The 27253-nt window shown below is 38.2% G+C and overlaps 1 protein-coding gene across 1 annotated transcript; it reads left to right on the forward strand.

The window, feature by feature from the left end:
* Positions 1-8753: 8753 nt before the first annotated feature.
* On the forward strand, positions 8754-13210 carry LOC119087304 (killer cell immunoglobulin-like receptor 3DL1). Its single transcript, XM_037202165.1, has 5 exons — positions 8754-9047; positions 9927-9977; positions 11175-11273; positions 11858-11904; positions 12007-13210. The coding sequence occupies exons 1-5, from the start codon at positions 8786-8788 to the stop codon at positions 12151-12153; spliced, it is 606 nt and encodes a 201-aa protein (XP_037058060.1). The 5' UTR covers positions 8754-8785; the 3' UTR covers positions 12154-13210.
* Positions 13211-27253: the final 14043 nt, after the last annotated feature.

Here is a 27253-nt window from a genome sequence, read left to right on the forward strand (position 1 = left end):
CCCCCAAAAATTCCCCTTGCCACATAATAATTAAACCACTAAACCTACAGAATAAAGAAAGAATATTAAGTGCAGCAAAAGAAAAAGGCCAAGTGATATAAAGTTATACACATCAGAATAACACCCAACTTCTCCATGGAGACATTGAAAGCCAGAAGTTCTTGGACAGATGTAATGCAGTCACTAAGAGACCATGGATGCCAGCCTAGACTAATATACTCAGCAAAATTTTCAATCACCATAGACAGAGTAAATAAGACATTCCAAGACAAAACGAGATTTAAACAATACCTATCCACAAATCCAGCCATAAAGAAAATATGATTAGGAAAATTCCAACATAAAGAAGGCAGATACATCCATGAAAACACAGGCAATAGATAACCCCACAGCAGTAAATCCCAAAGAAGGGAAATAAACACAAACTACCACCAAACGTTAAAAAAAACTAACAATCACTGGTCATTAATATCTCTTAATGTCAATGGACTTAATTCACCTATAAAAAGACAGAGGATAAAAGTATGGATAAGAAATCATGACCCATCCTTCTGCTGAATACAAGAAACACAGCTCAACTGCAAAGACAGATACTACCTCAGAGTAAAAGACTGGGAAAAGACTTTCCAATCAAATGTACTTAAGAAGCAAGCTGGTATAACTATCCTAATATCTAACAAAATAGACTTCAAACTGAAATCAATCAAAAGAGCTAGAGAAGGACATTACATATTCATCACAGGAAAAATCCACCAAGATGAAGTTTCAATTCTGAACATTTATGCCCCAAATACAAGGGCACCTACACATGTAAAAGAAACATTGCTAAAGCTTAATCACATATCAAAGCCTACACATTATTAGTGGGAGACTTCAACACTCAATTCTCAACACTAAACAGATCTGCCAGATCAAAACTTGACAGATAAATAAGGGACTTAACAGATGTTATGACTCAAATGCATATATATATATATATATATATATATATATATATATATATACAGAATATTCCACCCTAACAAAAAGTATATACCTTCTTCTCAGCACTACATAGAACCTTCTCTATAATCGAATACATACTCAATCACAAGGCAAATCTCAGCAGATACAAAAATATTGGAATCACCTCATGTATTTTTCGAACAACAATGGCTTAAAGTTAGATTTCAACAACAACAAAAATTACAGAAAGCCTATGATCTTATGGAAACTGAACAATGCTCAGCTGAATCACCAACTGGTCAAAGAAGAAAGAAAGAAAGAAAGAAAGAAAGAAAGAAAGAAAGAAAGAAAGAAAGGAAGGAAGGAAGGAAGGAAGGAAGGAAGGAAGGAAGGAAGGAAGGAAGGAAGGAAGGAAGGAAGGAAGGAATTCAAATTAAAGAATTCCTAGAATACAATGATAATGAATATACTACATACCCAAACTTATGAGACACTATGAAAGCAGTGCTAAGATGAAAATTCATAGCACTAAAGGCCCACATAAAGAAGTTGGAGAAATCTCACACTAGTGACTTAACAGCACAGCTAAAAACTCTACAACAAAAAGAAGCAAAGTCACCGAGGAGGAATAGATACAAGAAAAAAATCAAATTAAGAGCTGAAATCAATAAAATAGAAACAAAGATAACAAAACAAAGAATCAATGAAACGAAGAGTTGGTTCTTTGAGAAAATCAACAAGATAGACAAGCTCTTATCCAAACTAACCAAAAGACAAAGAAAACATCCAAAGTAATAAAATCAGAAATGCAAAGGGATACATAACAACAGACAATGAGGAAACCCAAAGAATCAACAGGTGATATTTCAACCACCTGTACTCCACAAAATTGGAAAATCTAAAAGAAATGGACAATTTTCTGGACAGGTACTACATACCAAAGTTAAATCAAGACCAGACAAACAATATAAATAGACCAATAACCCCCAAGGAATTAGAAAGAGTCATTAAAAGTCTCCCTACCAAAAAAAAGAAAAAGCCCAGCAGTTGACAGTTTCAACACAGAATTTGACCAGGTTTTCAAAGAAGAGTTAATATTAACACTCTTCAAATTGTACCAAACAATAGAAACAAGGAATGTTACCAAACTCCTTTTATAGGCCTACAGTTACTCTGATTCCCAAGCCACACAAGGATGCAACAAAGAAAGAGAATTACACACCAATCTCCCTCTTGAACATTGATGCAAAAATATTAAATAAAATATTGGCAAAACAAATCCAAGAACACATCAAAAAATTATCCACCATGATCAAGTAGGCTTCTCCAGAGATATAAAAATGGTTCAACATATGAAAATCTGTCAATATAATACACCATATAAACAAAGTGAAAGACAAAAACCACATAATCATTTTCTTAGATGGTAGAAAGGTCTTGGACAAAATCCAACACCTCTTCATGATAAAGGTCTTACAGAGATCAAGAATACAAGGAACATACCTAAATATAATAAAGACAATTTATAGCAAGCCAACAGCCAACCTCAAATTAAATGGTGAGAAACTCAATGCAATTCCACTAAAAACCAGAAATAAGACAAGGCTCTCCACTCTTCCCAGTTATTTAACATAGTACTTGAAGTCCTAGCTAGAGCAATGAGAAACCAAAAGGAGATAAAAGGGATAGAAATTGGAAAGGAAGAAGTCAAGTGGACACTATTTGCAGATGACATGATAGTATACATAAGTGACCCCCAAAATTCTACCAGGGAACTCCTACAGCTGATAAACACATTTAGTAATTTGGCAGGATACATGATTAACTCAAAAACTCAGTAGACCTCCTATATACAAATGATAAATGGGCTGAAAAAGAAATCAGAGAAACATCACCCTTTACAATAGCCACAAATAATATAAAACACCTTTGGGTAATTCTGATTAAGCAAGTGAAAAACCTGTATGACAAGCACATTAAGTCTCTGAAGAAAGAAATCAAAGAAGATACCACAAAATGGAAAGATCTCCCATGCTCATGGATAGGTAGGATGAACATAGTAAAAATGGCAATCTTGCCAAAAGCAATCTACATATTCAATGCAATCCCCATCAAAATTCCAACACAATTCTTCACAGAACTGGAAAGAACAATACTCAAATTCATTAGGAAAAACAGAAAACTCAGAATAGCTGCAAGAATCCAGTACAACAAAGCCACTTCTGGTAGCATCAGCATCCCTGACCTCAAGCTCTACTATAGAGCTATAGTAATAAAAACAGCTTGGTATTGGCATAAAAACCAACATATGGAACAATGGATTTGAATTGAAGACCTTGACATTTACCCACACACTTATGAACACCTGATTTTTGACAAAGAAGTCAAAAGTGGACAAACTAAAATAGAAAGCATCTTCAACAAATGGTTGTGGCCTAAATGGATGTCAACATGTAGAAGATGGCAAATAGATTCATATCTATTGCCATGCACAAAACTCAAGTCCATTTGGATCAAAGACCTCAATATAAAACCATTTACACTGAACCTAATAGAAGAGAAAGTAGGAGGTAGTCATGAACGCATTGGCACAGGAGACTACTTCCTAAATATAACACCAGTAACACAGACACTGAGAGAAACAATAAATGAGACCTCCTGAAACTGAGAAGCTTCTGTAAGGCAGAGGACACAGTAAACAAGACAAAAGGACAGCCTACAGAATGGGAAAAGATCTTCACAACTCCACATCTGACATTAGGCTGATCTCCAAAATATATAAAGAATTCAAGAAACTGGGCTTCAAAATACCAAACAATCCAATTAAGAAATGGGCTATAGAGCTACACACAGAGAATGCTCAAAGGAAGAATTTCAAATGGCCTAAAGACAATTAAATAATTGCTCAGCATCCTTAGTCATCGGGGAGAAGAAAATTAAAACAACTCTGAGATACCATTTTAAACCTGTTTAGCATGGCTAAAATCAAAAGCACGGAACCGCTTATGTTGGAAAGAATGTGGAAAAAAGGGAACACTCCTCCACTGATGGTTGGAGTGCAAACTTGTACAGCTACTTTTGAAATCAGTGTGGTGTTTTCTCAGAAATTGGCAATCAACCTTCCTCAAAACCCAGCTATACCATTCTTGGACATATATCCAAGGAATACTCAATCATACCACAGGGATACATGCTCAACTATGTTCATAGCATTATAGGATTTGCCCTACACTAGAAAAGTATTTTACCCTTCACTGAGGAGTTAGCCCTTCACACTGGCTGTCAGCTGTGGGGATCCTTGCAAATGTTATGGGTGGCAAAGAAATTAAACTTGAAAGGCAAAAAGGAAACACATTTCAGCATGACTTAGTTGTTCCCGCTGGTACAAACTTCTGAAGTCTGACACCAAGCAGTTTGTTTTAAGTATATTCAAACACAGTACACTTTGAGGGGAAAATCCTGATATAATACAATCCCTAGTGCAAAAGGAAGTATAATGGCATCTAATGTCAGAACATGGTTTGTTCCAAAAGATAGACTGTAGAGATAGGCTACCTGTGTTGGGTTAAGGGCCTTGGGTAGACTCTTGTGTGTTCTCTATCACATAAATAGCTTAGCGGTCATTTGAACTATTAGCCAACTCTGGTCCTGGTTCTTGGAGCCTGAGGGAGTACCTTGCTGTGCAGATAATGTAAGGGACACAAAGACTATTGAGTTTCTGCAGTCCTCATTTTGGGAGCTTGATTGGGCCTGGTCATCCAGAGAAAAGAGTGATCATATAGACTATTAGCTGCTTCTGGACCTGCTTGTAGGACATTGATAGGATCTGTACCTTCAGACAACACAGATCACCAAGGTATTAATCACATTTAATTCCCATATATCCAGGAAAAATTCAGGCTATACATCTGTTTTTTTTAAAAGACATGCATGCATGGTTAACATTCCTGGTTTCCCTAGTGACTATGGGCACGAAAATTTTGTTTCCACAACATGTATTCATAGTGAAAACTTAAATAGAAAGTTTACAAGAAAATGGATGCAACTGGAAATTATAGCTTGTTATAAGAGCAAGTTTCAGAAAGATAAATACCACATATTTCATTATGTGGAATAAAAATTAAAAATTATATCTATGTTTGTAATTTTTATTCATTTTTAGGTTAGCTAACAAAGTATAGGGTTTCTATATGGCATATTTACACATATATGTTATATTCTGTGTGTGTTTGTGTGTCTGTGAGGGTGTTTGAAAGAGAGAGATATAGAGACAGAAAGAGAGAACTATTGACGTTTCTTACAATGAACCATGAGACTTGTAGTGACAGATGTGACAGAGAACAAGAGGAAAATAAAAGGGGTGGAGAATAAAGGATGGTGGGTAAGAAGTGCATGTAACAGGAAAGCAGAAGAGAGAACCAACTGGAAGTAGAAAGGAAACCAACAGGAGTAGGAGTGGTGGTGATCTAAAGTCTTCCAAGAAAAATTAAAACATTTCTCAGACACATCAGCCAAAGAGTTCTAAAACACTATATAGAGACAAACAGCAATCTTAGGACATCTACAACGACCCCTCCAGCTTCAGGGACCATCATAAAAGAAGACTTTGAAATGAGCTTAAGAGCTAGAAGATGGGAAGGAGTACAGTGAGTGTCTGGTCTCTTAACATGACAAGGCAATACTGCAAATGAACTCACAGCAGTCAGGATTACCTAGTGGATCAACAGACATGAATGTGCAACCATATCCATGGTGTGCTGATGATAAGTTCCTTCAGGAATATTCTCAAGAGAGGTGTAGCACATGTTTCTAAATATTTTAGGCAATTGTAAATGGGAGTATTATCTTGGTATATCTGCTAGTGTGAATTTAATTTAAAATATCAACTTACCAGAATACAGAATAATTTCTAGAGTCTAAGAGATGTATAAATCACAGAGAGTTTGCATATGGGCATGTCTGGGGGGGCATTTTCCTGTTTAGTTTAATTGGTGTGAAGGACCTGCCCAACATTTAGAGAGTGACATCATTTCCTAAGTAGGTAGTCATTAAATATTTAAGATTGAAGTAAACAGTTCAGTATAAGTAAATACTCCTTGATCTGATTTTTAATTGTGGGTCCAAATTGACCAACTGTCTCTCAAGTGACAGTCCCTGTGATTCACCCACAGTGATGGAACTGTAAGTGAAACAAACCTTTTCTCCTTTAAAAATAAAAATAAAGATAAAATGTTTACAGACAAGTGTTAGAATGAGCATCTATATTCCTAGAATTGGGCAGAATTGAAGAGAATTAACTCAAGTTTGAGGCTAGCATCTGCTCCATGACTGAATTCTGGTATAACCTAGGCTAAATATAAGGAAAAAAAGAGACAGTAATTTGAGCAACATTAGAAATTTTTAGGGAAATCCTCCTTTCATGCTGGAAATATAAACAGAAGGATTCTTTGTTTCTTCTGCAATTCCCCACAAGACCAACTAAGTACTTCAAAAAAGAACTGATTATTTTGCATTTGAAGTAATGAATTTAAAAAAGTGTGGTCAGTAACTGAGATCTCACACCTCCTGTGGGTCCTACTGCCTCAGAAGTACCTGTGGTTTTGAATGCACACAAACAGGAAGCTAACTGGGCTCCAGCTATATCAGCATTTGAAACCACAAAAAAAACACATTCCTGTGTCCCAGTGAGTCCTTAATGAAAACGAGTTATCAAGGAAGAAAGGACTCCCACAAAGGCTAGACTATCTCTTAACAGGAATACTAACTTATTTTAGCGGCAGGCAAGGATAGTCTAATCTCCTTAGCATTCTGCTAAGGTGACTGTAATTGTGTCTGGGACTGTGAAGCTTGGTTGCCTCTCTTCAACCCATGGAATACTATCTTGGTTGCATGATTAATGAAAATTCTTGAGAGGAGACTGAGGGACTGAAAACTCCATGGAAATCCTCAAGACTGTGCTTACTTTGAAAAGAAAAATATGTTGTGAATATACAGAAAAACATATGATATTTACAGCTATTTAAAAGAATATAATAGGCAGACAGAATGACAAGCAGAGGTAAATAGATAATGGGTAGAATAAAGATGTGCAAAAATACATGATTGAAAGATAGATTAATAAATCACAAATACATAAATCATTGACTGACAGATCATCTGATTGATAGAATGAAGAGAAGAGATAAAAGATGATGGATAGTTAATAGGTATATATGTCCGTAGACAGACAATAGATAGATATTAAGAGATAGATAGATAGATAGATAGATAGATAGATAGATAGATAGAGATAGATAGATAGATAGATAAAGATAGATGATAGATGATAGATAGATAGATACATACATTGATACATACATACATACATATATACATACATAGAAAAAATACAATGATGACTAGATACATGATAGATAGATAAATAATAGATTCATAGATGATAGATAAAAATAGGTGCTAGAAAGATAGATACAAACATGACTACAGGTCACAGTGACATACATAATTGATATACCCAAACTTATTGTCAGATCATTAAGTACATAAATAAAATGTTGGAGAGGTATAATACAAGGAAGTTAACAGCAACACCAGAAATCTCTAGAACAAAAAGAAGAAATCACAACCAGCAGGAGTAGAGGGCAAGAAATATTCAAATTCATGGTTGAATTAAATGCAATACAAACAAAATAAATACTAAGAAATAATAAAACAATTTTAGTCATCGGGAAAAATCAATAACATTCACAAAACCTTATCCAACTTAACTAAACCATAGGAAGAATATCTAAATTAAGAAATAAGACACAAACATGGGACATAAAAAAATAGACAAAAGAAAATCAAAGGAATCATAAGGACATACTTTAAAAACCTGTTCTGTACCAAATTGGAAAAATCTAGAAGAAATGGACAATTATCTCTATGCACAAAACTTATACAGGATAAAGATTAAATGAAGATTAGATAATCAATTTAAGTGAAATCAAAGCAGTCAATAAAATATCTCCCCAGCAAAAAGACCTAGATTTAGTGCAGAATTCTACCAGAATTTCAAAGAGTAGATGCCAATATTACTCAAGTTATTCCACAAATATAAACAAAGGGTATTTTCTGAGGCCACAAATACTCTGATACACAAACCAAGCTATGGTCCTTGGTAAAAGGCAAAAGGCAATTGTAAAAGGGGAGTCTGCTTTAGCATAGTATGAGAGCACACACTGATTAAATGGTGGGTGAATCTGTGCATGGGAGTTCTGGTGCTTGTAAGGGCAGAAGAGGGCATTGGTTGGATCCCCTGGAGCTGGAGTCACAGGCAGTTGTGAGCCTCCCTGCTGTGAGCACTGGGAACTGAAGTTGGGTCCTCTGCAAGTTCAGAACACACTCTTAATGGATAAGTGATTTCTCTAGCCCTGTACACTCACCATTCTTTACCAAACACACCAGAAATGAATTTTTATGTCGTGTTGTTTCACTTCATTGTTGAATGGTTGACATAGAAATATCTGAGAATGTTTAATATGTAACATTTGAAAACTTGTTGTTGCCAATTTTCAGACATTTTTATTTTACACGGCTCTTTCCTGACTCTACAGCACGTGTTCATTATTTCAGTAGGACATATACTATTCTCAACAATGAACATAGAAATAGAAGAGAGAGAGAAAGAGAGGAGAGGAGAAATGGAGACATAGAGAGGGGGAGATGCTAAGAGGCAGAGAGAGATCAAAGAAATAGATGCAGGCAGAGGAAACACTGAGGAGTGAATGAACACTGGTAACTAACTATCTCTGCCTCTTTTCTCTCAGGTTTATACAAGAAACCTTTTCTGTCAGCCCTGATGGGTCCTGTGGTGATGTCAGGAGAAAACATGACCTTGACCTGTTTCTCTGACCTTCAGTTTGACATGTTCCATTTGTCCAGGACAGGGGTACCCAAGCTACATGGGCTGCCTTCAGTGCAGAACCACAGTGGGACATTCCAGGCCAGCTTCCATCTTGGTCCTGTGGTCCAGGCAGGGAACTATAGATGCTATGGCTCTTTCAGGAACTCTTCCCATCTGTGGTCAACTCCAAGTGACCCCTTGTACCTTCCTGTCACAGGTAAGAGAACTTCATATATACTTTATATCTTGTGACTGATGAAAAACTGAAGCCATGTCTCAGAATCCTCCAATCGATGATAGAGAGAAAGTAGCATTGGGAGCTCCAAAGCACTGCTGTGAGTGCTAATGTCACGTGTGTGGAATTAAACATATATATGTGTGTGTATGTTACATTTATATATGTGTGTATGCATATGTGATGTGTATATATGTACATGTATGCATATATGTATGTGTATATATGACATGTGTACATATATGTGTGAATATGCATAGGTTTAGCCATATATGTAACAATAATTCTCAATGAAAAAGAGGCTATCAATTTAAGATTGGTGTGGGGATAAGAGATAGCTTGGAGGAAGTGTTGCTGGAAGGGACTGAAGAGAGGAAAGGGAGGGGAACAGAAAGAATTACATTTCAACTGAAAACTTTTTGTAAAAAAAAAAAAACATGGAATTTGGGACTTGAAAACAGAATACAAAATAACAGAGAGGGAGTCTCCTCAAAACTCCTTATATGACTTTGCCTCCACACTGGGATGTCTATATATAGAGGCAGATATATAAATGGGTCTGGCCAGACTCATTAGGGATGAGGTTTATATCAGTTTGGGCAGAGCAGAGATGGAGCAGCCCTCCTGAACTCTTGCTCACGTACATCTTCCCACAGCATTTCTATGAATCATCAAAACTTGAAATCAGATGAGAGAGCCAACACCTAGAAGCAAACTACTAAATGCCATCCTATAACTCTACAGGCTCAGGACTAAGAGGTGGAGTGGGTGGTGGTCACTGTCCAAATTTAAAAAACTTTCCTTAAGGGGAAGGCAGACAGCCTCTGATGAACTTTCTCCCTCTCCTGTCCCCTTCTCTAGTTAACTCAACAAGAAACTGCACTTCTTGCACAGAAGCAGACTTCACAACCAGTGAGTAATTGATTCCTCTTCTCTATTGTGAAAACTTAGAGACCCAAAGCTTTTTGGCTTATTTTGTCTCCGCTCCTTCCTTACTCTGTCTTATCATCATCATCTCCCCTCTATGATTCTTGAACTCTTCAAAATTAGAAGTTGTTTAGGAACAGCATGGGAAATATATGGACTATTCATCTCTAATTTCTGTACCTGAGATCTTGGTGAGTGAAAAGAAGAGTAAATTTTACTCCCTTTCCAGGTTCAATGAAGTGCTCATTCTAGCTCTGTTTTTCCTGGATAGGTGATGGGGCCTGAAGAAGGAAACAAGTTAGCAAAAGGGAAGATTTTATATAAAAATACTACTTCTGACAGATTGGACTTGACTTCACTTTTTTCCCCAAAGAGAATTAAATGTTTAGTTCAGAGTATTACAGAAGCAAAGCAGAGCTAATGAACACTGATCTCAATCTCAGATTGAGCTACTGAACATATGATTTGAACCTAGTGTCCTGCAGTTTTCTGCCACTTGCATGACACCAATATATTCCTGTATGAGTGGACTTCTGCTGGAGCATAGTCAATTTACTAGTAACAACACTCCTGAAACTGACACTCATTCTCCCAACAGTCACCAATAGCCCATAGACCCTTGACTAGGGATGGGACATCATGTCCACCTCCACTCTCCATGCAGGGATTTGGTCATGCTTGAACTTGCGCCATTCTTAGGCATGCTATCTCAACCTCCTGTGAAGTTCATTTTTCACCTGCCCTCAGTGTACAGGAGACAGATTTCTTATAGTTATCCATAGCCTCTTTTTGCAATCTCTTCCTCCATATCTTTCACAATGATGCTAAACATTTGGAGAACGATTCGAGATGTAAACATCTCATTTAGTGCCATAATTCTATAGTCTCTTCATATCCACAACTTGCCCAGTTGTGGGTATCTGTATTAATCACCATCTAACCCAAATATAGATTCCTCTGACGAGAATTGAGAAATATAGTCATATCTGGGTATAATAATATTTAATTAGAAGTGCATTTAATACTGTTTCCATTGAGCAGATATTATTAGTGGGTTCTCCATCAAGACTCTTGTCCTAAAGCAATATTTTATCAGTTATCTATTAATCGATAAATACTATGTAATCTGTCAAAATGAGGATACTGAGATATACCTCTTATTGGGTTCACATCTTCCTCCAGATAACCTCAGGAACCTGCATATTCTGATTGGACTGTCAGTGACCATGATCCTTGCCTTCCTCATCATCCTCCTTTATCCTTGCTGCTCTGCCAAAAAGAGTAAGTCTCAGGAACAAGCCAGTGAGTGTCATCTGAGTAGTGTGAGAAAACAAGACCAGAGAAGTAGAGGCATGTTTTCTTAATTTATAAGAAAATACTTTGACCAAGACAAGGAAACTAAGACAGAGCTTTCTAGAGAAAATCCACAGCCCCTGCTCATCCACACAGTTTTCAGACTACTGAATAATTCCTCAATGCATCTTCGCATCCAAAGCATGCACTAATATCAAGGAGAAGGTTTAACAAGAGAGAGAATGAGGGAGAGAGAGAGAGAGACAGACAGAGAGAGAGAGACAGAGAGAGACAGAGACAGAGAGACAGAGACAGAGAGACAGAGACAGATTGGGAGGCAGGGAGAGAAGGAGGAACAGAAGGAGGGAGGGAGGAAAGGAGGAAGAGGGCAGAGAGTATTTGCTGAAGAAAGAATTTCTAGGGTACAGCATTGTAGAAAATCTAGTTCTAATTTGCAGTGGGTGAGCAACCTTGGGTTTTTCCATATCTCTCACTATTACCTTGCATTTGAAATGAGAGTGCAGAAGTACTTTATTACATGGGTTTGATTAATTCTGTCTTCTAAAATGTAGCCATCATGGATCAAGGCTCTGAAGTGAGAGCAACACTGAACAGACAGGTAGGTCCTCCTGAGTCTTCTCTCTTCCATACAGTCTAATATACCTTTATTCTGTGCAAGATTATGTGTACACAATATCACTTAATGTTTACCTCTTTCTAGAATCCTGAAAGAGAGGAAGTGCAGGAGGTGACATACTTAAAATTTGATCAGATGATCTTCAAACAAAAATTGACCACTCCCGATTCCCAGATTCCCAAGGAATTTTCCACAGATCCCAGTTTATACATGGAAGTCAGGAAATGTTAAACTGAGATGAAAGATGTTCATCCCATGAGTTCTCAAAGAAAGTTCTGAGGAAGACCACAGCCCTTTCTCCAGTAAAGAACAATAGATGCAGTGTAAAAAGAGCTGGAATGTGAAGACAGAGGTCTGTAACTTAGGGACCATGCTTCATCATTGTAATATGATTCTGAAAGTGGCTTTCCTTTACTTACAAAGGTTATGGTCCTTGCAACCTACTCAACAGAAATCAAACTCTTTTCCTTAGTTCATGGGTCTCTATTTAATTTCTCTCTGGCAGACCTCTACAACCTGACTGGCTGTAAGTTCTTGACGTACTTGAAGCTGTAACCATGTTGAGTATCTCACAATTGCAGATCAACAAGAGGCTCACCTCTTTATTTGTGTATGTTACTAATATGTAATCATGTTATACAACATAATGGGTTTCAAAAAATTTCATATATATCATATTCATACTCAGTAACCCAATCTTGTCTTTCTAACTCTGCTCTTAGAGTTATCATTCTGAAAGCCTACAGTTAACATTGGGTTTTACCATTTGCTGTACTGTGCACCCCAAATGCTGTTTGTCATGTCTTCTCTCACCAGAACCAGCCTCATATTTCTTTAATATTTCAATGTATACATCGCCATTATTGAAACATTTTCTAAGGTGTGGTTGAATAAACACATCATTCTCTTCTTTTTCAATTACATTCCTGTTGAAAAGTTAGTTCCTCAGAATTGAAACATTGCCTTTTGGAAGAGAAATAATTAAGTCACCAGAACTAAACTAAACTTCAAAAGGCTCAGAAAGATTCTGAAACATACGGAATTCACAAGGGTCCTCCCTAATTTCATATGAGTAATAACAAAAGCTGAGAAGACCCTCCAGTTAACCAAGCTACACAATATGCAGGGATGCAGGTTTCCTTTATCTTCACCCACACTGACATTGGCTTTTGGGAGTGCACCAAATTTCGTGTCACCCATGTTCCCATAAGTATCTCTTAATACATTGGGATGGCTAATGTCACATTGATGGCTAACTATGTGTTTAAAAGTTTAAAATTTCTGTGATTAAGATAACTAGATATCGGGTTTGGGGATTTAGCTCTGTGGTAGAGCGCTTGCCTAGGAAGCTCAAGCCTTGGGTTCAGTCCTCAGCTCTGGAAAAAAAAAGATAACGAGATATCAAAATTGAATTTGCAAATGTTAAAGTCTACTTAGCGATCATTTTTGTCATTGCCTGGTATTATATAAATTTAATAATTCTTTTTCTGTTTCTGCAAATTAAAGCTTTCTTTGTACAAGATGACATTCTGTTTGTACAAAGACAGAATGTTTACTTTAGGTACTTGGCATTTAACAATTACCTGACTGAGGTGTTTGGGAACTGCTTGGTCTCTGGGATTCCTAGTATAGTGTGGTCTCTAGTATAGTAAAAATTATCTGACAAAGTTGTGGTCTGGAATTTGGAGCTCAGGGGAGAGTGTGCAGTTGGGAGCTGTTGGGTCATCTTTAGGGTATCTTAGCTGGCAGTGAGTAGTGTCTTACTCTGGGTCCCTAGATCCAGTCTTGCCTTGTGTAAGAGGAAGATTTGTTCTGAAGCTGTGGGCTAAAATAAAACATAGGAAAAAATAAATAAATCTCATAAATAATGCCAAAAAAGCTAATAGTAAAAAGGCAGGTGAAAGAATCTCTTCAAGACATTAAAATGGAAATAGAAGCAGTAAAGAAAACATAAAACGAAGGACTTTGGTGTAGCATGAATCTTAAAAGTTCTTATTAATAAAATCAATGCTGGTAGATCAGAGAGACAGAACAAGCCATAGCTATCTCACCTCACCAGTTCCTCAGCTGGTCTTGTTTCCTCAGACTGGAAGCTTCTGTGTCTTCATCCCAATGGCTCTCAGCTAGGAATGCTAGGATTAAAGGTGTGAGTGCCACCATTTTCTAGCCTTTGTATCTAGTGGCTGTCTGTTCTCTGAACCCAGATAAATTTATTAGAATACACAATATTTTGGGGAACACAATACCACCACATTTCCTCTCTTTTTGTCTAAAATTAAAAAAGCTTATAACTAATACAAGAAAAACTATCTTCAATAAGTATATGCAATATACAGTCAAGATTACATTAACAATGTCTAGTCCATTAACATTTGACAGATCCAGACAAAAAACTCCATTATATATATTAACAATGTCCAGTCCAGTAACATCTGATAAACTCAGACCAAAAAATTTTCATTATTTATCTTATTTAAAACAAGTAGTTCCTTTTTAAAAGTAGATTCCATAATCTCCCTTTTTATCTTATCATATCCATATTTTCTCTTTTTTCTTTTCATAATAGACTCATTAGTCTACCTTTTGTCATTTTTATATCTTCCCCTTTTTCTTCAGTGTAGATTCAGTGATCTACCTATTTATTCTATTATTTCTTTATCTTTTTTCTCAGAGTAGATTCGATGATCTATCTCATATCTATATTCTCTTTTTCTTTTTGCTTTCTAGGGGTGAAGATATCTCTAGGGAATCTTGAAAAGAAAATTTTGGGGTTAATTATCAAGTCCTGTATCGTTTGTCCAGTCTCTGCATAATAGGAAAGTTCAGGGCTTGTTTCAAGTCCTTGTTTGAGTAGTCTGTCAGACTGGATCATCTCAACTAGTCCTCTTGAAATTGTTCTGACCAGTTTGTAGTCCAAAGTCGATTTTTCCATTGTGTTAATCCGCTTAATGGCTTTATCATAGTCCATGTGGAATCATCGTTGTAGGATCCTGTCATCTTTTTGAAGATTTCAAAGTCACTGTTAGGCATGGTCATGGTTTTCTGCAGACTTTTTTTTTGCCTCCTCTGTGGTTTGGAGCAATCATAGTCTGATAAATGTCTGTCTCTCAGAACCATGAACATTCTTCCCTAGAACAGAAAATCTTCACAGCAATTTCTCCCCTCCATTTGTCTTGCCAAACTTTTCCAAACTGACCTTTGCCGATGCTTTCTTGTAACACGATGGTCCTGGCAATTCTTCTCTGAACCAGCAGCAGTAAACCCTTCGTCCCAGGTAGCAGCATCACCGAAGTCACCAACATGATGAGAAGGAGCTGGCAACGTGGAGCAGTAACCACTGCTTCCTTGGTCCCACCACTGTTTGTGGCTCATTCCAGGCCAAAGCTTCTCCCAAGCTTCCTAGGCCGGCTCAAACTCGGGATCCTACTGCCTCTGTCTCCTTCAGCAAATCCTACCGGTGTGTGCCACCACAACTGGCTGAGTGTAACGTGGGCCTGAGCTGGGGCTCACAAGGCCACAGGCAAACAGCTTTTTCATGAATTAGTAACATGAACGTTGGGCGCCAGATGTAGCATGAATCTTAAAAGTTCTTATTAATAAAATCAAACCCGAGGCCAGTTATTGGGGTCAATTCTGGTAGATCAGAGAGACAGAACAAGCCACAGCCATCTCACCTCACCAGTTCCTCAGCTGGTCTTGTTTCCTCAGACTGGAAGCTTCTGTGTCTTCATCCCAATGGCTCTCAGCTGAACTGCTGCTCATAAGCCTGAATGCTTAACCAACCAAATGCTTAACCAACCAAAAGCTTCTAGTTTCTGGTCCTCACGCCTTATATATCTTTCTGTTTTCTACCACCACTCCCTGGGATTAAAGGCTGGCTTTCTGGGATTAAAGGCGTGTGTCACCATGCTTGGCTATTTCCAATGTGGCCTTGAACTCACAGAGATCCAGTGGGATTTCTATCTCTGGAATGCTAGGATTAAAGGTATGAGTGCCACCATTTTCTAGCCTTTGTATCTAGTGGCTGTCTGTTCTCTGACCCCAGATAAATTTGTTAGAATACACAATATTTTGGGGAACACAATACCACCACACTTTGGAAATAGAAAATATGAGTAAGTGAACAGGAACTACAGATGCAAACATCACCAGAAGAATATATGAGATAGTAGAGAGAATCACAAGCATAGAAGATATATTGGAGGGAAGAGATGAATCGGTCCAACAAAATGTTAATTCTAAAATATTCTGAACAGAAAACATCCAGGAAATCTGGGACATTATGAAAAACCCAAATCTATGAATAAGAGGAATATAAGAAAAAGAAGAACCCCAGCTCAAATGGGCAGAAAATATATTCAACAAAATCATAGAAGAAAATTTTCCCAACCTAAAGACAAAATGCCTATGAGGAACAAGGAGCTTACAGAACACCAAATAGATAGGAAAAGAAAGAAAAAAGTTCCCACACCATATAATAATCAAAACACAAAATATACAGTAAAAAAGACAGATTATTAAAAGCTTCAAAGGAAAAAAAGCCAAGTAACATATAAAGGCAGAACTGTTAGAATGACACATGACTTCTTAATAGAGACTTTAGAAGCCAGAAGGGCCTAGATTGGTGTTTTATAGAGGTAAGAGAACAGAGATGCAAGCACAGAATATGGTACCCAGCAAAACTTTCAATCACCACAGATGGAAGGAACAAGACATGTCATTTCAAAGTCAAATGTAAACAATATCTATGCACAAATACAAGCCTAGAGAAGGTACAAGCAGGAAAATTCTAACACAGGGAGGTGAAATATATCCATGAAAACACAGGCAATAAATAAACACACATAAGCAAATCCCAGAGATCTGAAACACACACACACACACACACACACACACACACACACACACACACTACCAACAACAACAACATAATAATAGGAATTAACAAGCAGTGGTCCTTAATATCTCTCGGTAGCAATGGAACTCAATTCCCCAATAAAAAGACACAAACTAGCAGAATGAATATGGAAACACAATCCATCCCTTTGCTGCATGCAGGGAACATACCTCAACACTAAACATAGACATTGTCTAAGAGGAAAAAGATGAAAAAGTGTTTCCAAGCAAATGGACCTAAGAAGCAAACTGATGTAGCTATTCTAATGTCCAACAAAATAGATTTCCTCCCAAAATTAATCAAAAGGGATAAGGAAGGATATTTCAAACTCATTAAAGGAAAAACCCATTGAGAAGACATAGCAATTCCTCACATCTATGCCCCAGACACGGGGGCACATACATTTGTAAAAGAAACATACCTAAAGCTTAAATCACACATTGAACATCACACATTAATTATGGGAGACTTCAATACCCCACTACCCCTGATGAAAAGCTCATCAGGACAAAACAAAAAGAGACATAATAGTGCTAACAGGCTTTATGAATCAATTGGGTCTAACAGATATCTACAGAACATTTCACCCAAACACAAAAGAATATACCTTGTTCCCATCAATTCTTTCCAAAATTAACCTTATAGTGAGTCACAATACAACTCCCAACAGATACAGGAAAATTTAAGTCAGCCCCTGCATCCTCTGAGAACACCATGAATTAAAGATGTATTTCAACAATAACAAAAACAACAGAAAGCCTACAAAGTCATGGAAACTGAATAACTGTCTGCCTAATCACAACTGAGTCAAGGAATAAATGAAGAAAGGAATTAAAGACTTCCTAGAATGAAGGAAAATGAATACACATACTACCCAAATTTATGAGACATAATAAAATCAGTGTTAAGAGGAAAGTTTTACTAGATCCGTTCTTTTGCCTGCAAACCTCATGATGTCATTGTTTTTCTCTGCTGAGTAGTATTCCATTGTGTATATGTGCCACAATTTATTAATCCATTCTTCAGTTGAAGGGCATCTAGGTTGTTTCCAGGTTTTGGATATTACAAACATTGCTGATATGAACATAGCTGAGCAAGTGCTCTTGTGGTATGATTGAGCATTTCTTGGGTATATGCCCAGGAGTGGTATAGCTGGATCTTGGGGGAGACTGATTCCCAATTTTCTAAGAAAGCTCCATATTGATTTCCAAAGTGGTTGTAAAAGCTTGCATTCCCACCAGCAGTGGAGGCACTTAGCAGGCAGATTGTCTGTGTGTTCAAAACCACACTAGGGAAGAGAGCCCAGCATGGTGACACATACCTTTAATTTCAGTACCAACCATAGAGATCTGGAGGTCTGTGTAGATGGACAGAAAGTGACAGAGCTGTGTAGGAAGAGGAAATGAGGTATCTGGGCTAGATAGCCATGAGAGGGCAGAACAACAAGGCAATAAAAGCCTGGGTAGACAGGAAGTCATAGCATTTGGAAGCTGCAGAGCAGGTGAGGTAGGTTGGCTGGTGGCTCTCACTATTTCCATGATCTAAGGCTTTCACTCCTATATTTGGCTCCACATTTTTTATTTAATAAGATCATTTAGAAATTTGTAAACAAACAGACAAAACATTAGGAAGATCTGAGGGAATCGTGTTGCAGAAGGGGAGGAAGAATTGTGGGAGTAAGACGGCTAAAGGACACCATGAGAAAGCCCACGATATGAACCAACCTGGACTCAGAGAGGCTTGCAGAGCCTGAAATGACAACCAGAGAGCTTGCATGGTACTGATCTAGGCCCTCAGCATATATGTGACAGTTCTATAACTTGATCTTCTTGTGGGACTCCTTACAATGGGATTGGGGCTGTCTCCCATTCTGTTACCTACTATTGGAACCCTTTCCTCCTACTATGTTGCCAATCAGGCCTTAACAGGAAGGAGTTGCATAAGCTTGCTGTAACTTGATGTGCCATGTCCGGCTGATATACATGGAAAACCTACCCTTTTCTGAAGAGACATGAGAAGTGGATGGAAGGAAGAAGGAAGGTTAGATGAATGAACAATAGAAAAGAGGGAGGGCACACTGTGATTGGCTGGAAAAACTATTGAATGAATTTAAAAATATAAATAAGAGTACAGGTATCCTCAAATGATGACACTGTCCGGTAAGATGCAAGGGAGAAGAGAAGGGATTGAAAGAGAAAGACCCTCTACTCACCTGCTCTGTCCAGTAAGTTCAGGGTTTTTAATACAAACAAAACTAATTTTACCCATCCAAGTAAAATTCTAACCCCTATGTTATGACTGACCCCAAGTTTGAGGATAATTACATAATTTTAAATTAAGAAGTTATGTATTTATTTTGAGAATAATTTGATAATATTAAATTAAGAATATTTTGTTTATAAAAAAGTTGTTTGCAGGACTGGAGAATAGCCCAGTGGATAAAAGCACTGGATACTCTTCCATAAGACCTGGAATCAATTCCCAGCACCACATGGCAGCTCACAACCACCTGTAATTCCAACTCCAGAGAATCAAGTGCTCTCTTCTGGAGTCTACAGGTACCAGATGTCCCCACTGTACACAGACATACATTCAGGTAAATCACCCATATACAAAAAATAAACATTTGAAACATAAGTTGGTGAGCATCTAATGAAAGGAAATAACTCATTCCAACTATATCAGAAAGGACTTTAGTCAATTTAGCTTTTATATGTTTATATTTATAAGGCACATGCATGTGTATATACAGGTAAATAGGAGGGAACAGAATTGTGTAGGTGGATGAAAGTTTAGTAGATAATTTCTTAGATAGGGTTTCTATTGTTGCGATGAAACACCATGACCAAAGAACAAGTTTAGGAGAATAGGGTTTATTTCACATATACTTCTATATTGATGCTCATCTTTAAAGGATGTCAGGACAGGAACTCAAACAGGGCAGGAACATGGAGGCAGGAGTTGATGCAGAGGCCATGAATGAGTGCTGCTTACTGGTTTGCTCCTCATGGCTTGCTCAACCTGCTTTGTTATAGAGCCCATGACCACCAGCTCTGGAACAGCATCATCCACCAAGGATTGGGCCCATTACCATCAATAAGCAATTTAGAACAGGCCTTAAAGCTGGATCTCATGGAGGCATTTTCTCATTTAAGGTTTCCTAATTTCAGACAACTCTAGTTTGTGGTGATATTTTATTTGTATGTTAATAAGTAAAATTTATCTGGGGATCAGAGGAAATAGCAAGCAATTAATACAAAAGTCAGGCAGCGATAGCACACTACAGTGTGGTGAGTTTAGATTAGCTGGTGGCTCTGATTATTTCCCTGAACTCTAAGGTTTTCACCCCTACATTTGGCTCCATGTTTCTTATTTAATATGACTGCTTTGAAATTTGGCTACACTAGTTTGTGTGTCGAGTTGACATAGACTAGACAGTACAAATGATGGTAGATATTGGGTGGATATAGGTAGATAGGTAATAGATAAATAGATGAAAGATAGGGAGTTGATAGATGATAGATACATACATACATACAAATAGATAGTTTATAGATATAGAGAGAAAGATGGAGAGATGGATGATAGAACAAAAGAGAAATCAAACAACCAAATAGAACATTATGCCTCACATTGTTCTGTACTTATTTTTTATCACACTCACCTGATGGCCTGAAAAGAACAGGGCTAGAGAGATGGCTCACCAGTTAAGAGTGCTTTGCTATAGCAGAGGGCCTGAGCTCGGTTCTTCTCACTCATGAGTGCTGGATCACAACAACCTAGAATTCCCGTTTCAGGGTATCTAACACATATGTGAGCTTACAGACACACATGCACATGGATATAAATAAAATTAGTATTTTAAATTTTTTCTAAAAGTATAAAACTGATCTGAGGAGAAAAATGGCATAGAAAAGCTCAGGTGTAACTTCTGGGTATTTACTTGAAAAGATCTAAAATCAAAAGCCAGAAACGCGTGTACACCCAGGTTTATTAATGAAGTGTTCACAGTAACCAAAATAAGGAACCAGGACAGATTCCTATCTGCACATGAGTGTGTTAAGAAATGCTGTTCATGCATCTCCAGTGGATTTATATGCAGCCATAAAGGAAAATAAAGCTGTGCAATTTGCAGGAAAAAGTATAGCACTGGGGATCCTCAAGGTAAATGAAATAAGTTAGGATATTAAAGAAGAATCTGACATTTTCTTTCAAAGGCATAATCAGGATTTAAATATGAATGTGTGACAAGAAATGTGTGTTTTCTCATGGTGAAATTAGACAATTGTATTTATATGCCTGTGGTGTAAAATCAGAAGAACACAGGAGATGTTTTGGGAATAGGCAGCAGAAAACTGAGGTGCAAAAGAAGAGTGAAGAAGATATTAGAGAGAGGAGACAAGAACATGGTATAGTGTGTACTATGAAAATATCATGATCCCATTCTTTTGTACACTAAGAAAATAACTTGATTTCAAAAAAGAAAAATTCATATGCATAAAAATTATACAAACTTCTAGGACACCAATTCTAGGACAAAACCAGTCTTAGGGAACCCCCACCAAATCTGCCCCACAAGCTGGTCAGCAGGGATATCTCCTACAGGCAGACTTCTCCACCAAAACTACCCATTGGACCCAGCAATCTACAAGACCCACACCCTAAACCCCAAACCAATACTCATCACCCTGCAACATCAGTGGCTTATGAGACACAGAATCTGCCAGCTCTCTTTGGACCAAGAGAGGCTTCTTGAGACAAAGAATCTGCCAGCTCTGACTGGAACAAGAACCCTGATAAGACCAAGAGCAACTCCATGAGCCTCAGAATCAGCTAGCTTGAATTGGACCAAGAGCAGCTCCCTGAGATACAGAATCTACCAAATCCAATTAGATCAAGAGCTAAGAATGGACCCAGAGGGGCCCCCTGAGACACAGAAACAGCAAGCACAGATTGGGCAAATAGCAGCTCAGTCAGACATAAGCACATCTTACTCCTATTGGAGGAAGAGATGGGTAGACGTCAATGCAAAAATACATACAAACAAAAAAGAGCAATATGACATCACCTTCTACAACAGCAAGAGCTCAACATCACAATGTAGAAGAAGCAGAGAAAAGCAGCCTTTAATTTTTTTTTTTTTTGGTTTTTTTCGGGACAGTTTTCTCTGTGTAGCTTTGTGCCTTTCCTGGAACTCGCTTTGGAGAGCAGGCTGGCCTCGAACTCGCAAAGATCTGCCTGCCTCTGCCTCCCGAGTGCTGGGATTAAAGGCGTGCACCACCACCACCACCCGGCTTAAAAGCAGCCTTTAAAAGAGCTTAATGAAGATGCCAGAAGCTTTATAGAAGCAATGAAAAATTCTGTTGAAGAAATTGAGGAAAAGAAAAACAAAAAATTGGAAGAAACCAATAAATCCCTTAAAGAAAGCCAAGAAATCAACGAATAAGCAATTAAACATGTGAAGGAAACAGTTCAAGACCTGAAAAGTGAAATAGAAACAATGAAGGAGACACAAACAAAGGGAATGCTGGAAATAGAAAATCAGAGTAAATGAACAGGAAACACAAATGCAAGCACAAACAAAATAATACAAGAGATGGAAGAGAAATTTTCTAGTGTAGATGATACAATAGAGGAAAGGGACTCATCAGTCAAAGAATATACCAAAGCCGAAAACAGTCATAACAAAATGTCCAGGAAACCTGGGACACCATGAAAAGGCCAAACCTAAGAATAATAGAGATAGAAGAGAGAAAAATACCAACTCAAAGGCACAGAAAATATATAAAACAAAATCATGGAAGAAAATTTTCCCAACTTAAAACACCCATGAAGATACAAGATGCTTATACAACACCAAATAGACTAGACGTTCCAAAAAAGTCCCCTTGCCACATAATAATTAAACAACTAAACCTACATAATAAAGAAAGAATATTAAGAGCAGCAAAGGACAAAGGCCAAGTTATATAAAGTTATATCCATCATAATAACACCCAAATTCTCCGTGGAGACTTTGAAAGCCAGAAGTTCTTCAGCAGATGTAATGCAGACACTAAGAGACCATGGATGCCAGCCTAGACTAATATACTCAGCAAAATTTTCAGTCACCATAGACAGAGTTAATAAGACATTCCAAGACAAAATGAGATTTAAACAATACCTATCCACAAATCCAGCCCTACAGAAAATACGAGAAGGAAAATTCCAACCTAAAGAAGGCAGATACATCCATGAAAACACAGGCAATAGATAACCCCACAGCAGTAAATCCCAAAGAAGGGAAATACACACATACTACCACCAAACATTAACAGAAATTAACAATCACTGGTCATTAATATCCCTTAATATCAATGGACTTAATTCACCTGTAAAAAGACAGAGAATAAAAGTAGGGATAAGAAATCATGACCCATCCTTCTGCTGCATACAAGAAACACAGTTCAACTTCAAAGACAGACACTACCTCAGAGTAAAAGACTGGGAAAAGACTTTCCAATCAAATGTACTTAAGAAGCAAGCTGGTATAACTATCCTAATATCTAACAAAATAGACTTCAAACTGAAATCAATCATAAGAGCTAGAGAAGGACATTATATATTCATCACAGGAAAAATCCACCGAGATAAAGTTTCAGTTCTAAACATTTAGGCCCCAAATACAAGGGTACCTACACATGTAAAGAAACATTGCTAAAGCTTAATCACCTATCAAAGCCCACACATTAATAGTGGGAGACTTCAACACTCAACTCTCAACACTAGACAGATCTGCCAGATCAAAACTTGACAGATGAATAAGGGACTTAACAGATGTTATGATTCAAATATATATATATATATATATATATATATATATATATATATATATATTATTCCACCCTAACAAATGAGTATATACCTTCTTCTCAGCACTACATAGAACCTTCTCTATAACTGAAAACATACTCAGTCACAAGGCAAATCTTAACAAATACAAAAAAATGGAATAACCTCGTGTATTTTATCGAACCACCATGGCTTAAAGTTAGATTTCAACAACAAAAATTACAGAAAGCATACAATCTTATGGAAACTGAACAATGTTCAGCTGAATCACCAACAGGTCAAGAAGAAAGAAAGTAAGAAAGGAGGGAGGGAGGGAGGGAGGGAGGGAGGGAGGAGGAAGGAAGGAAGGAAGGAAGGAAGGAAGGAAGGAAGGAAGGAAAATTAAAGAATTCCTAGAATGCAATGATAATGAAGACACCACATACCCAAACTTATGAGAAACTATGAAAGCAATGCTTAGAATAAAATTCATAGCACTAAATGCCCACATAAAGAAGTTGGAGAAATCTCACATTGGTGACTTAACAGCACAGCTAAAAACTCTACAACAAAAAGAAGCAAAGTCACTCAGGAGGAATAGATACAAGAAAAAGTCAAATTGAGAGCTGAAATCAATAAAATAGAAACAAAGAGAACAAAACAAAAAATCAATGAAACAAAGAGTTGGTTCTTTGAGAAAACCAACAAGATAGACAAGCCCTTATCCAAACTAACCAAAAGGCAAATAGAGCATCCAAATTAACAAAATCAGAAATGCAAAGGGAGATGTAACAGCAGACAATGAGGAAACCCAAAGAATCAACAGGTCATATTTCAAAAACCTGTACTCCACAATATTGGAAAATCTAAACGAAGTGGACAATATTCTGGACAGATACCACATACCAAAGTTAAATCAAAACCAGACAAACAATATAAATAGACCAATAACCCCTAAGGAATTAGAAAGACTCATTAAAAGTCTCCCTACCAAAAAAAAAAAGAAAAAGCCCAGGAGTTGAACATTTCAACACAGAATTCGACCAGGTTTTCAAAGAAGAGTTAATACCAATACTCTTTAAATTGTACCACACAAGAGAAACAAGACATGTTACCACACTCCTTTTATGGGGCTACAGTTACTCTGATTCCCAACACACACAAAGATGCAACAAAGAAAGAGAATTACACACCAATCTCCCTCTTGAACATTGATGCAAAAATATTCAATAAAATATTGGCAAACTGAATCCAAGAACACATCAAAAAATTCTGATGGGTTTGCCTTTATAGGTCACTTGGCCTTTTTCCTTTGCTGCTCTTAATATTCTTTCTTTATTATGTACATTTAGTTGTTTAATTATTATGTGTCGAGGGGACTTTTTTTGGGAGGTCTAGTCTGTTTGGTGTTCTACAGGCTTCTTGTATCTTCATAGGCATTTCCTTCTTTAAGTTGGGAAAGTTTTCTTCTATGATTTTGTTGAATATATTTTCTGTGCCTTTGAGTTGGTATTCTTCACCTTCTTCTATCCCTATAATTCGTAGGTTTGGTCTTTTCATGGTGTCCCAAATTTCTTGGACATTTTTGTTCATGACTTTGTTGGCTTTAGTGTTTTCTTTGACTGATGAATCTATTTCTTCCACTGTATCTTCAATGCCAGAGATCCTCTCTTCCATCTCTTGCATTCTGTTGGTTATACTTGCATCTGAAGTTCCCGATCTTTTACTCAGATTTTCTATTTTCAGCATTCCCTCTGTTTATGTCTTCTTCATTTTTCCATTTCCCTTTTCAGGTCTTGGACTGTTTCCATTTGTTTCATTGCTTTTTCATGATTTTCTTTCAGTACTTTATTGTTTTCTTCCAGTACTTTATTATTTTCTTACAGGACTTTGTTTGCTTCTAATTTGTTTGCCCTTTCCACTAGTTGTTTACTGCATTCTTCCCATTTTTTTGTCTTCTCCTCTACCCAAGCCTTTAACTTCTTCATGATGTTATTCATAATGCTGTTTTCTTCTGCTTCTTCCAATTTTTGATGTTCAGATCTAGATGTTGGAGGCGGGCTAGGTTCTGGTGATGCTGTATTGCTCTTCACTTTGCTGTATGTACTTCTGCCTTGATGTCTGCCCATCTCCTTATGGTTCATTCTTGGCCTTATCAGTGCACTTGTTTCAGACAGAGCTGACAGATTCAGGAATTCTCTCTCTCTTGTCCAGATGGGAGCTCCCTTGTCCAACTGGCTACTCTGGGGCAGGATGGAAGCTCTTATCTTCATGGGAAACTGGGGCAGGATGGGAGCTTTTGTCCAGACAGGAAGTCAGTGGTAGGATGGGTGCTCTTATCCTGAAGGGAATTCCAGGGCAGGATATGCGCTCTTGTCCAGAAGGGAAGTCTAGGGCAGGATGGGAGCCCTCTCTGGTCCAGAAGGGAAGTCAGGGGCAGGATGGGAGCTGGGGGCCAGACTCTAAGTCTCAGGAAGTGGCTGGGGTCTCGGGCAGATGGGCATGGGGGCAGGGTGTGGAGATTGCAGGGGCTGCCAGGGGCTTGGACAAGGGGATCCTTCCTGGTGGGGCTAGAAGGGGACCTGCTCGGTGGCCAGAACCTGGGGCCAAGTTGGGCAGCTGTTCCCAGAAGTGGCTGGTGCCCAGGGATGGTGTCCGGGATGGGCCTGGATACTCACCTCTGGTCCAGGAGGGAAGTCGGGGGCAGGATGGGAGCTGGGGGCCAGTCTCTAAGTCTCAGGAAGTGGCTGGGGTCTCAGGCAGATGGACGTGGGGGCAGGGCATGGAGATTGCAGGGGCTGCCAGGGGCTTGGACAAGGGAATCCTTCCTGGTGGGGCTAGAAGGGGATCTGCCCGGTGGCCAGAACCTGGGGCCAAGTTGGACAGGTGTTCCCAGAAGTGGCTGGTGCCCAGGGATGGGGTCCGGGATGGGCCCGGATACTCACCTCTGGTCCAGAAGGGAAGTCAGGGGCAGGATGGGAACTGGGGGCGGTCTCTAAGTCTCAGGAAGTGGCTGGGGACTTGGGCAGATGGGCATGGGGGCAGGGCATGGAGATTGCAGGGGCTGCCAGGGGCTTGGACAAGGGAATCCTTCCTGGTGGGGCTAGAAGGGGATCTGCCCAGTGGCCAGAACCTGGGGCCAAATTGGGCAGGTGTTCCCAGTGGTGGCTGGATCCCAGGGATGGGGTCTGTCTGGGGCCACATCAAAAAAAATATCCACAGTGATCAAGTAGGCTTCTCCGGAGATATAAAAATGGTTCAACATATGAAAATCTGTCAGTGTAATACACCATATAAACAAAGTGAAAGACAAAAACCACATAATCATTTTCTTAGATGGTAGAAGGGCCTTTGACAAAATCCAACACCTCTTCATGATGAAGGTCTTAGAGAGATCAAGAATACAAGGAACATACCCAAACATAATAAAGACAATTTATAGCAAGCCCATCACCAATATCAAATTAAATGTTGAGAAACTCAATGCAATTCCATTAAAAACCAGAAATAAGACAAGGCTGTCCCCTCTCCCCATAGTTATTTAACATAGTACTTGAAGTCCTAGCTAGAGCAATAAGAAACCAAAAGGAGATAAAAGAGATAGAAATTGGAAAAGAAGAATTC

This window comes from Peromyscus leucopus, chromosome 1, assembly GCF_004664715.2.
Source record: "Peromyscus leucopus breed LL Stock chromosome 1, UCI_PerLeu_2.1, whole genome shotgun sequence".
NCBI classification, from domain to species: domain Eukaryota; kingdom Metazoa; phylum Chordata; class Mammalia; order Rodentia; family Cricetidae; genus Peromyscus; species Peromyscus leucopus.

What these genes read in the sequence shown, in the direction of transcription:
- LOC119087304 (XM_037202165.1), top strand. Translation starts at nt 8,786, where the DNA reads ATGGGTCCTGTGGTGATGTCAGGAGAAAACATGACCTTGACCTGTTTC. An exon ending in AGAAGCAGACTTCACAACCA is followed by an intron (nt 9,978 to 11,174) that starts GTGAGTAATTGA and finishes ATCTTCCTCCAG; the next exon opens with ATAACCTCAGGAACCTGCAT. An exon ending in GAGCAACACTGAACAGACAG is followed by an intron (nt 11,905 to 12,006) that starts GTAGGTCCTCCT and finishes ACCTCTTTCTAG; the next exon opens with AATCCTGAAAGAGAGGAAGT.